Source organism: Octopus bimaculoides, chromosome 1 (genome assembly GCF_001194135.2).
Source record: "Octopus bimaculoides isolate UCB-OBI-ISO-001 chromosome 1, ASM119413v2, whole genome shotgun sequence".
NCBI lineage: Eukaryota > Metazoa > Mollusca > Cephalopoda > Octopoda > Octopodidae > Octopus > Octopus bimaculoides.
This window is the reverse complement of record NC_068981.1, coordinates 184,209,257-184,222,177: the sequence shown is the minus strand read 5'-3', so window position 1 is coordinate 184,222,177 and position 12,921 is coordinate 184,209,257. Positions and strand designations below refer to the sequence as shown.

Genomic DNA, 12,921 nt, shown 5'->3' with positions numbered 1-12,921 from the left:
CACATTTTGTATGACTCTAATTAGACTTTTATTTTTTTTGCTTTCAACAATGATGATCCAAATCACTGTGAAGATTGCTTTTAGTTTCACCATTGAAACAATATGTCTACATTTCCTTGCCTGTTATGACACTTTGCTGAAAGTTTACATCAATATTTGAATGGTCAGCTGCTCCTGACTGACTGTGACTCAATTCTCATTTTGTTAGTCTGTCACATGGTACAAATTATGTGGCAGTAAAATACATCTTCAATTTTTCTTTTAAAATCATGTGACATGAACTTTTTGCAGATGCCTTCTTCAGAAACTTCACAGACAATCAGGCAACAATTTTTACAGATCACTGTCTACACTTTTTCGATATGACCATTGGCGGTTGTCATAGAAAGTCTTCCAGATTTAGGATCAACTTTGGTAGATGTTCCTCCTGATTTCAAATGCTGATACCACTTATAACATTGCATGCAGTTTAAACAATATAATCCTTAGGTCTGTTGCCATATTAGGAAAGACTTCATAAAATTTTTTCCAATTTAAAACAATTCCATGCAAACATGTTATTTTTACCATTATTTCATTGTTCAACTTGTGACAAATTACCAAATGCACAAAACACCTGTTTATCCTACCAATGTATAGATTGATGACTAACTGATGTGACGTGATATGACTATTGTAAGATTGAAAGTCAGTCACCCACACATAGTGGCATAGTGTGGCATATACAAGGTGTGTGAACTGCACTGAGGGGCATTTTGTAAATGTGTGTTAGCTGTAGTCAAAGATACTTATAAGGCAGGGAATAACCAATTTGGCTACCACACAGGGCAGCCAAAACCCATACTACACTACTTCCCATTCACAGAAATGCAGTCTTAAGCACTACTTGTTGGTTGGTGTGCAGGTTTATATATTTGGTTTCAATTTAGACAGTCATCGTAAGTAATTATCAGGAAATTCACAAGCATAGTTATATACTCATGTTTCTAGGATACCATTTCAGGCAAACACCTGTCTAACAGTTTCTTTTTCTTTACTCTTGCCTCTTGTTACTTCTGACCACCCAAAGCATGCCTCTACAAATATTAAAGAACAGCCCTAAATTTTTGATATAAGTATGAGCCATATGCAAAAGCAGTAGTGGTAGAAAAGATAGTGAGAGGACACAGATCACCAGTGCGTCTGTATCTGGGATGTAATATGATTTATACAATGTTAAATTTTTAATTTCAGGCCACTGATGACTCAGATTCAAATAACTGTCCAAGAGGCTTAGTTCCATGGCAAAAAAAAGGTACTCATTTTTGTTTATGTGTTTGTTTATGGTTTGATGATTTTAATATGGACGTTTTCTCTCATTTCTCTGTATGTCTTGGATTCTCTCTTCACTATTATTCATCATCATCATCACATCCCCTTTTCCATACTTGTATGAGCCAGACAAAATTTGTTGAGGCAGATTTTCTATGACCAGATGCCCTTCCTGTCACCAACACTCACCTCTTTCCAAGCAAAGTAACATTTCTTCATGGCCATGGATGTTTTTCATGGAAAAATAGAAATTACAAACAACGTTTGTATGACTATTCACGATAATCACATGATTTCAAAACCAGGACACGCACAAACACATACACACACATTTATATATTTATATGCGACAGGCTTCTTTCAGTTTCATTCAACCAACATCTGCTTTCCCCTGCTGGTATGAGTTGGACAGTTTGACAGGAGCTGGCATGTTCCAATTGTCTGTTTTGGCTTGGTTTCTACATCTGGATGCCCTTCCTAACACCAAACACTTTACAGAATGTACTGTGTGCTTTTTACATGACACCAGTACAGGTATGAACTTGGGGCTATAATAGAAGACATTTGCCATAAGTGTCATGCAGGGGCACTGAATCCCTAACCACATGATTGGGAAGCAAGCTTCTCAACCACACATAGCCGCACCGATGCCTAATGGCAGGTACAGAAGTACACATTACTCCATAAGGATCATGAGGCCAGTTTCCTGGTTTTTCTGGTGTAAATATTCCTCCCTGGAGAGGATGCCAGTCCATTGCAGGATTACTCATTTTTGCCAGCTTAGTGGACTGGAGCAACGTGAAATGAAGTGTTTTGCTCAAGAACACACTGCATCACCCGGTCCAGGAATCGAAACTACAATATTACAATCATGAGTCCAACACCCTAACCACTAAGCCACATGCTTTCACTAAAGAGATGATAGAGAATGGGAATGAACCAGTGGTTGAATATTTTCTGTGGAAGGAGGAGTTGTTGTTTAGTACCTGATGCACCTGTCATCAAGGTTATTCCAGTTGTGACCATCCTGTCTTTTTTTTCAGACACAGTGTACTTTGGACTACATCCAATGTCTTTTTTTTCTTTTATTTAAGACAGTACAATGTGATTTTGTATGAAAGCATATGGCCTAGCTGTTGAATAATGGGCTCATGATCAAAATGTCATGGGTTCAGTTTCTAGGTGGAGCAGTGTACTATGTCCTCAAGCAAGGCACTTCGTTTCACATTACCCCAGTCTACTCAGCTGTAAATGTACACCAACCTAGTTGTTAGTGCAACTCTCTCTCTCCCTCCAACTCCCACATCTTCCATATTCTACTGGGTTGAGGGCCGTTGAGCCAAGAAGCTGTCTAGACCTGATTCATAACTACATAAACACCTAAAACAGTTAACAAAAGCATAGTACATGCTTCCAAATTATATTCACAAATGATCACTAAGCTTTAAGCAATGATGTGATGTAGAGAAAATTTTGCTGCTATTTCTAGCAAGTTGTGATTTTCTAATTATTTTCTTTTTTTGATAGAATTTACTAATATCCTTCCTCCAGCCTACAACCCAGAATACGTTGAAGCCATATGGTACAAATGGTGGGAACAGAAAGGTTTTCACCAACCACAGCCAATTCAGGTTTCTAGCTTTTCCTTCTTAATTCACAGCTTCTTGGCTGTGTGGTTGAAGAGTTTGTTTCACAACCATGTGGTTTCAGGTTCAGTCCCACTGTACAGCACCTTGAGCAAGTGTTTTCTGTGATAGCCTCAGGACAACCAAAGCATACAGAAGCCAGTTAAGTGTGTGTGTCAGTTTCATCATTTTAACATTCACTTTCCCATGCTTGCATGCATCACACAGAATTCATTTAGGTAGATTAAGGCGATGAGCTGGCAGAGACATTAGCGCGCCGGGCGAAATGCTTAGCCATTATGTTCTGAGTTCAAATTCCGCTGAGGTCGACTTTGCCTTTCATCCTTTTGGGGTCAATAAATTAAGTACCAGTTACGCACTGGGGTCGATGTAATCGACTTAATCCCTTTGTCTGTCCTTGTTTGTCCCCTCTATGTTTAGCCCCTTGTGGGCAATAAAGAAATAAGAATTCATTTAGGTAGATTTTTCTACAACCAGATGTCCTGTCACCCATCTTCATCTGTTTTGAAGCAAGTTTTTTTTCTCCAAGCCAGACTTGTTTTCATACAAGATTGGAAATGAATGGCGCAGATTGTATGACAGTGACACTCATTTTGCAACTATCAGAAGATATCAGAATAAGCACACACATATACACGTGTGTGTGTATATATATATATAAATGTATGTATATCATCATCATCCTCATTTAACATCTGCTGTCCATGCTGGCATGGGTTGGACAGTTTGACTATGGGTGGCACGCTGGAAGGCTGCACCAGGCTCCAGTCTGATTTGGCATGGTTTTCTATGGCTGGATGCCCTTCCTAACGCCAACCACTCTGAGAATGTAATGGGTGCTTTTACATGCCACCAGCACAAGTGCCATTTGCTTGACACCAGTATCTGCCACGATTGCGATTTCGCTTGGCTTGATGGGTCTTCTTCTCAAGCATGACACAATGCCAAAGGTCTCAGTCATTGCCTCTGTGGGGCCCAACACTTGAAAGGAACTCAGCCACCTCGCCTCTGTGAGACCCAAGTTGTAATAATGAAGTGAAGCCAAATAGTGATATTTTGAAATCTTTTAATACATGCATTTCAGGTTTGTGTAATATGTAATAGGATATGCATCCATTGCATAAAACTTTCCTCAGTTAAAGTATACACACACACATACACGCAATGGGCTTCTTTCAATTTCTACTTACCAAATTCACTCACCACATGGCTTTTGGTTTGGCTCAGCGAAGGTCTATTCTACTACAGCAAAGAAGACATTTGCCCAAAGTGCAATGCAATGGAGGTGAAATCCAAGACCACATGGTTGGAAATCAAGCTTCTTAACCCCCACAGCCATGCCTGTGTCTACCATTCTTTTAAAATATTTTTTCCACTCTTTTTGTATAACCCAGAATTTGTAATCTCATGTTGCTCTTCTGAACTGTTGTAGGATGCTGTAAAGAAGAGAAGGTTTGTCATCTGTTTGCCTCCCCCTAATGTGACTGGTTCACTCCATCTTGGTCATGCTTTGACATGCTCCATTCAAGATGCTATTGTCCGTTGGTAAGTCACTGTACAGTATCTTATTTGGCTATTAATACCCAAGTTCTCCTATTTATCTGGTTATCAATTGCCCGACCTGTCTTTGTCCATGTATCTAATATAAATGCTCTATCTCTGTCTCTCTCTTTCTCCCCCCCCCTCTCTGACTATCAATGCTCACCTCTCTGTATCTGGCTATCAATATCCCATCTCTCTCAGTGTGTCTTCTCAATGTATCTGACTATTAATTAATGCTCCAGCTATCTATCTCTCTCATATATCTATTTATTTCTCTATGTATGTAGCTATCAAATTCCCAGCTATCTGTCTGACTATCAACACTCTCATGTATCTATCTTCCTCTTTACATCTGGCTACCAATGCCCTATCTATCTGCCTTTCTGTGTATCTGGCTATCAGTGCTCCATCTATTTATCTAACACCCATCTGTTTGACTCTCTCTCTCTCTCTCTCTCTCTCTCTCTCTCTCTCTCTCTCTCTCTCTCTCTCTCTCTCTCTCTCTCTCTCTCTCTCTCTCTGCATCTAGCTATTAAAGTCCTATTCCTCTCTGGCTGCTCCTCCATGTATTTACCTATCAATGCCCTATTCCTCTCTCTCTGTCTCTCTATATATCTAACAAATTACAAAACACTTTTATATTTTTATTATTTAGTTGTCTGAAGGTAGTGAGCTGGCTGGATCATCAACATGGCAAACAATGCTTAGTGGCACTTCATCCGTCTTTATGTTCTGAGTTCAAATTCCGCCAAAGTTGGCTTTGCCTTTCAGCCTTTTGGGGTCGATAAAATAAGTACTAGTTCCACACAGAGGTCAATATAACCATCTAATTCCTTCCCCAAAATTTCAGGCCACGTGCTTATAATGAAAAGGGTTATTTAGTTGTCTGAGAATGTCCTGCATTGCATCACTTATATACCTTTACAATTAAATAATGGAAAAGTATTTATTTATACAATATTTTTCCGAAGAGTTACATTGTTATTTGTAAAACGAATAAGCTGTTCCTCTGTTCTAAATTACAGGTACCGAATGCAAGGACACCAGGTACTCTGGGTCCCAGGACTGGACCATGCTGGCATTGCAACTCAAGTGATCATTGAGAAATGGTTATGGAAGAAGAAGGGCTGCACAAAACATGATATTGGCAGAGAAAAATTTCTAGAAGAAGTATGGAAATGGAAAATAGAGTAAATAATTCTTTAAATTTACAATCCTTATTTTAATAGGAAATTGTTTTAATGTTAGTCAGTAATTCTGACTTCATTGGGCAAGGGTGTTTGACATTGTTGATATCAGTGCAGGGAGACAAAGGTTTGGGTCTTTAAGTCTCTGGTTCTCCCTGACCTGCTCTATAGTTATGAGACTTGGACACTGTCCAGTACCCTTAGGAACCACCTGAACACCTTTGGTACCAGGACATTTCACAGGATTATCGGTTATCATTGGTCAGATTTTGTAGCCGACCAACAACTCTACTCAGAAATTAGGATGTGCCTTGTTGCCTGTTTGATTCACGAGTGCCAGCTCAGACTGTTTGGCCATGTTGCTTGATTTTCTGAGTTAAACCCTGCTTACCATGTTCTATTCACTGAGGATCTGGCTAGGTCTATGGCTTATATTGGTTGGCTACATGGCACATGGTCACAGCAGATGAGAAAGTATCTTGCAGAGATGGAGACTGACTGGTTGCTCGGGAAGACCCAGGAATATGCCAACAAATGGTGAATGCAGCAATGCACTGCTTGAGTAAACCTCTAGTACAGAGTTTCCTAAATAAACGCAAGTAATTCATAGATTTTGATAAACTATAATCTGGGTCCTTTCTGTACACCCTATTAAGCAGTTGTTCAAATATGCATTACATATTCCTTTTAGGATAAAGAATACCAACTTAATTTCATGGTATTTTTATTTTTTTATATATTTTTCTTATTCTATTTGACAATTTTGCAAGTTACTTAGTGATCTCGCTGGCACTAATGCTATGTAAAAAGCACCCAGTACACTCTGTAGAGTGGTTGGCATTAAGAAGGACATCCAGCTGTAGAAACCATGCCAAAACAGACAATTGGAGTCTAATGCATCTCCTGTCAAACTGTCCAATCCATGACAGACATTAACTGATGATAATATATGCAGAATATATCATATAAATACAATATGTAATTTACTTTGTATAAAATACAAAATCTTAATGTTATTTCAGTTGTCTTGTCAATTATCAATTTTGATATTTACTGTTTCTGTGACAGAAAAGAAAACACGATTTATGAACAAATGAAACGACTAGGAGCCTCACTTGACTGGACGCGACATTTTTTTACAATGGATCAGGTAAGAGCTTCTGACAAATTACTTAGTCATAAAACATTAGGATATTTGTCTTGTCTTTCCTGTGGTCACATCATCATCATCATCATCATCGTTTAACATCCGCTTTCCATGCTAGCATGGGTTGGATGATTTGACTGAGGACTGGCGAACCACATGGCTGCACCAGGCTCCAATCTGATCTGGCAGAGTTTCTACAGTTGGATGCCCTTCCTAACGCCAACCACTCCAAGAGTGTAGTGGGATTCACATTACAAGACATGATACGACATCAACCAAGTGCATTAATCCAGCTTCAGCAGCAGCAATAACTTCAACACTGAATACACACACATGCACACAGATTCCAGCAATGTGCAGATGCAGGCATGGCTGCATGGTTAAGAAGTTTGTTTCTCAACAATGCAGTTTCACATTTGGTCCCACTGCACAGTACTTTAGAAAAGTGTACTCTGGTATAGCATGAAGCTTACTAATACCTTGTGAATAAAGTTGGCAAACAGAAACTATATGGAAGCCCATCGTGTGTGTGAGAAAGAGAGAGAGAGAAAGTTTTCATTCATGCATAGACTCCCGCAAGATTATGCTTGAGAAGACCTGATGAGTCAAGTAAAACCAATATCATATAGCTGTGGCCAGTGCCTCCTGACTGGCTCCCATGCCGGTGGCACATAAAAAGCACCATCCGAATGTGGCCGATACCAGTACCCCCTGAGTGGCCCCCATGCCGGTGGCACGTAAAAAGCACTGTCCAAATGTGATTGATGCCAGGCCTGCCTCAGTGGCATGTAAAAAGCACCCACTACACTCTCAGAATGGTTGGCATTAGGAAGGGCATCCAGCTGTAGAAACATTGCCAGATAAGATTGGAGCTAACAAATTCACTCCCAAGGCATTAGTTGGCCAGGGACTATAGTAGAAGACACATGCCCAAGGGGCAACACAGTGGGATCGAACCCAAATCCATGTGACTGCAAAGTGAGCTTCTTAACCACAGAGCTATGGCTGCTCCTTTTCAATAACTTTTCTTTTCATATAATTTCCTTCTCACATATTTGCTTTGGTTTATTTTAGAATCTCTCCAAAGCTATTAACGAAGCTTTTATTCGACTCCATGACGAGGGCTTAATATACCGTAAAAAATGTTTAGTCAACTGGTCTTGTGTTCTCAAGTCAGCCATTTCTGATGTTGAGGTAAGTGAGGCTTTCTCTTTATGATGTCTGGTTAATTTTAAAATATATACTTTAACCCTTTAGCATTTAAAACCAGCCGTATCTGACCCAAATATTCTACCTATTTTATATTCCAACTGGCCAAATCTGGTCTCTCACACCTACCTTACAATGTCATTCTAAAAATAAACAGTCACATCATCGAAATCTGAAAGTTATAAGATAATGCATGACAAATTTAAAACAATGTGAATATATAATTATTACATTTAACACAGAAATCTAAATGCTAAAGGGTTAAACTTTTATGAAATAATTATTTTCTGGGAATATCAAAATTCTTACTGACTCTCTTATTTCACTCATGCAGACAAGTTTGGAAGAGAAACAGGAACTCTTCCACCATATGTAAAAGGTTAATCACTTCCTCTATTTATATTGCTTGCCACCCAGTGAGGGTACGTGGTTTAGTAGTTAGGGTATTCGGCTCACAATTGCAAGGTCATGAGTTCAATTCCTGGTGGCACGTTGTGTCCTTGAGCAAGACACATCATTTCATGTTGCTCCAGTCCACTCAGCTGACAAAAATGAGTAGTACCTGTATTTCAAAGAGCCAGCCTTGTCACATTCTGTGTCACGCTGAACCTCCTTAAGAACTACATTAAGGGCTCATGTCTCTGTGGAGTGCTCAGCCACTTGCACATTAATTTCACGAGCAGGCTGTTCCATTGATCGGATCAGCTGGAACCCTCATCATCGTAACCGACAGGGTACCAGTTATTTCCTGCTACCCATGAGACCAACCTTCCAACATTTGACCTTGTTTTTACTTCCTACTTCTACACATCCAGTTCTGTCCTGACTTTTCTCTTTCGACCGTTGACATATCATTACCAGTCACACTGCAGACTATTTAAATGCATGCATGTATGTACACGTACATACAAAATTGAAACCATGTGGTTGCAAAACAAGCTTCTCAACCATACAGCCATGCTTGTGCATATATATGTGTGTGTGTGTGTGTGTGTGAAATAACACAAAAAATCCTTTACTTGAAAATGAGATAGGGGTTGGCAACAGGAAGGGTATTTGATTGTAAAATAATGCCTGAATGATAAGTATTCCTGTAACCCATGCTGACATGGGATAATGAACATCAGTGTCCTTATATAGTATCAGGTAGGATGTTAGACTGAGCCTCTATCACCTGACCAAGATGATACCCATCATAGTGTTGTGTGATTTGTAACAATCTCTGTACGCTGGACTCTTGAAATACACGGTGAGTGCCGTGTCTAGTTCTGCTGATCTTGCCATATGGAATGGTGGGATAACATCTTGCTTAAGTCTGCCCCAATTCAGCTCGGTTGAACCTCATGCAATTCTGAATTCTGCTAGAAATATGCTGAAACATAAGCATCTCAGTACATCTAGGCTGGTCGGTCTGTGTAAGGTCTTTCCATGATGACTGCATTGGCAACAGTTGGTTATCCCATGTGGGATGTCTGAGAAGAGTTTCTTGGGGTTTCCTCAAGGTGCAAACCAACATGTTTCCTACCTGAAAATACCTGACTCAAGAGAGTCATGGAACTAATACCTGTAGAGGTTGTGAAGACTTGCAAAGGTAATTGCTATATCAGTGACCAGTGTTCAGTGTTGAAACAACTCTGGATGGTCAAGCACAAAATAACTGTGCCAGCTGTAAGCCAGAGCAATGCTAGACCAGGAGTCATTCTGCCTTGTACCTCAAGGAAGACTTATCCTGGATTTGGTTTTGAGAAGGCCCAGTATGACCATGGTGATCTATATTATCATGGCTTTGGAAGATGTGGCTGGAGTAAAGGTACAAAAATATTGCCCTTTAATTAGTTCTTTAGGGAGAAGGTTAGAGAAAGAGAAATGAACTGAAGATAGCAATGTAAAGTGCCTTGCCTAAGGGTTCTCTGTCAGTAGGTGGCTTTGAACTTGTGAGCCATGGATTCATTAATCCAGCATTTTAACCATTTACCTTTTATGCATGATGTTTTCGTTCTTTTATTTCTCAGATAGAAATGTTGCAGTTGAAAGGGAAGACCAAACTCGAAATTCCTGGTTATGCTAAGAAAGTACAGTTTGGAACTTTAACCTCATTTGCATATCCTGTTGTAGGAACTGGTAAGTATGTCAAAGCTTTTCATACAGGTGCAGGAGTGGCTGTGTAGTAAGTAGCTTGCTTACCAACCACATGGTTCTTTTGCCGAACCGCTAGGTTACGGGGACGTAAACACACCAGCATCGGTTGTCAAGCGATGTTGGGGGACAAACACAGACACACAAACACATACATACATATATATATAAACATATATACGACGGGCTTCTTTCAGTTTCCGTCTACTAAATCCACTAACAAGGCTTTGGTTGGCCCGAGGCTATAGTAGAAGACACTTACCCAAGGTGCCATGCGTTGGGACTGAACCCGGAACCATGTGGTTGGTAAGCAAGCTACTTACCACACAGCCACTCCTGCACCTATATTTCATGCTTATGAAATTTATGTGCAAGTGGCTGAGCACTCCACAGACATATTTACCCTTAATGTAGTTCTCGTAGGGATTCATCATGACACAGAGGGTGACAAGGCTTGCCCTTTGAATTACAGGTACAACTCATTTTTGCCAGCTGAATAAGCTGGAGCAACATGAAATAATGTCTTGCTCAAGGATGCAATCCACTGCTGAGAATTGAACTCACGACTTTACGATCGTGAGCTGAATGCGCTAACCACTAAGTCATATACCTTCACAGAGAAAAGAACAGTATATCTGTGGGGCTTGAGTTTGTTGTATGTTGGTGATTGAGCCTTTGCTAATCAAATGACTTGTTTAGTAGCATTAGAATCTCAAGTATGGGAGCAGTAGTCCTTTTCTGGGATTTACTTTTGCTTCAGTCGTAGCACCCGGCTGAAACTGCCCCTGGCTCTGTAGTACAAATGTCTTGTTGGCATAAGTTCTGAATTAAAATCTTCCACCAAATCTTAGTCACAATTTATGTTCCTAACACTAGCTTAATGATAACTAAGTTATTTTACTAAATTCCTTGTTATATTCAAACTTAATTGAAAGTAACACAGAGCATCTCAAAATAAATACGGTAAAAAAAAAGGGTTAATCAGGGCTGAAATATTTTCGGGCTCAGATTAGAGGATTCCTAGTTAAAAAAAAAAGTCGTGTATTAAAATATACATCCCATATTTTTTTGTTGCTAATATTTTGTTGTATTCTGACTTCGCAGATGAAAAGATCATTGTGGCCACCACTCGTCCAGAGACAATATTTGGGGATGTGGCTGTGGCTGTACACCCTGAAGATTCTCGTTACCAACATCTTCATGGAGCCTTACTTCAGCATCCATTTTCAGATCGAAAGATTCCAGTCATTGCTGATGAGTTTGTCGACAAAGAGTTTGGAGAAGGTTCCTATCTCTCTCTTTTTCTCTCTCTCTTTCTCTCTCTCTCTCTCTCTCTCTCTCTCTCTCTCTCTCTCTCTCTCTCTCTCTCTCTCTCTCTCTCTCTCTCGTTAATTCTTACATTCTATAACTATATTTCCTTATTCTGTCACTTGTTTTAGTCATTGAACTGCAGCCATGCTGGAGCACACCACTTTCAGAGTGTATTATTTAACTGTATTGATCAGATCCTGCAATGTCATCATCATCATCATCATCAAACATCCATTTTCCATGCTGACATGGGTTAGACGGTTTGACTGAAGTCTGGAAAGTCAGCGGCTGCACCAGGCTCCAATCTGATCCAACAAGGTCTCTACACCTGGATGCCCTTCCTAACGCCAACCACTCCAATAGTTTAGTGGGTGCTTTTTACGTGTCACCGGCGTCATTCTAAAAATAAGCATTTGCATCATTGAGATCGCAAGGCTACAAAATAATGCAAGATTAATTGAACGCTTTCCATGCTAGCATGGAAAGCGGACGTTAAACGATGATGATGATGATGAATGTAACTCATTAAATCATCATCATCATCATCATTTAACATCCGTTGTCCTTGCTGGCATCGGTTGGATGGTTTGATTGGGCTGTTGGCATGGTTTCCTACGGTTGGATGGCCTTCCTAACGCCAACCACTCCAAGAGTGTAATGGGTGCTTTTACATGCCAATGGCACAGGTGCTATTTGCATGACACCGGTATCTGCCACAGAATAATGGGTTAGATGACAATGATGACCAAAGTTGTAGATTCCATTTACCAAAATGCTAATGGTACCCCATATTCCTTTCACATTATTTGAAATAATTACTTGACTGACCAATAAATGTATTTCATTTTCCAGGTGCTGTCAAACTGACCCCTTGTCATGATCAAACGGACTATGAAGTTTGTGAGCGGCATGGTTTACCAATTTCCTTCTCTATCATTGATGACTCTGGTCTTATGTGCAATGTTGGTGCTCCTTTTGAGGTGAGACCTCTAATATTTCTACTACAAAAACAGAAATGGCTCAAAGCTAGACGAAATACCTTACATTATTTACTTTCATCCTCCTGTCTTCTGAATGTTTTGCTGTGATTTTGGATTCAGTCCCACTGCATGGTACCTTGGGCAAGTGTCTTCTACTATAGCCTCAGACTGGACTTTATGAGTCTTATGAGTGGATTTGTAGATGGAAACTGAAAGAAGCTTGTTGTGTGTGTGTGGTGTGCAAGAGAGATGATTGTGCTGGTATGGTCATGTGGCGAGAATGGATGAGGATAAGTGTGTGAAAAAGTGCCACACCCTAGCGGCTGAGGGAACCTGTGGAAGAGGTAGGCCCAGGAAGACCTGGGATGAGGTGGTGAAGCACAACCTCTGAACATTAGGCTTCACCGAGGCAATGACTTGTGACCGAGATCTATCTATATATATATATATAT

The 12,921-nt window shown here is 40.0% G+C and overlaps 1 protein-coding gene across 1 annotated transcript in view; it reads left to right on the top strand.

The window, feature by feature from the left end:
- LOC106879323 (valine--tRNA ligase) overlaps nt 1–12,921 on the top strand; it is a 33,536-nt gene that overhangs the window by 2,422 nt on the left and 18,193 nt on the right. The window contains exons 2-10 of the mRNA XM_014928831.2: nt 1,234–1,294; nt 2,839–2,942; nt 4,390–4,502; nt 5,525–5,689; nt 6,755–6,836; nt 7,908–8,027; nt 10,055–10,163; nt 11,283–11,462; nt 12,342–12,469. Coding sequence (XP_014784317.1) covers nt 1,234–1,294; nt 2,839–2,942; nt 4,390–4,502; nt 5,525–5,689; nt 6,755–6,836; nt 7,908–8,027; nt 10,055–10,163; nt 11,283–11,462; nt 12,342–12,469 — 1,062 coding nt within the window. The remainder of the gene's footprint in view (nt 1–1,233; nt 1,295–2,838; nt 2,943–4,389; nt 4,503–5,524; nt 5,690–6,754; nt 6,837–7,907; nt 8,028–10,054; nt 10,164–11,282; nt 11,463–12,341; nt 12,470–12,921) is intronic.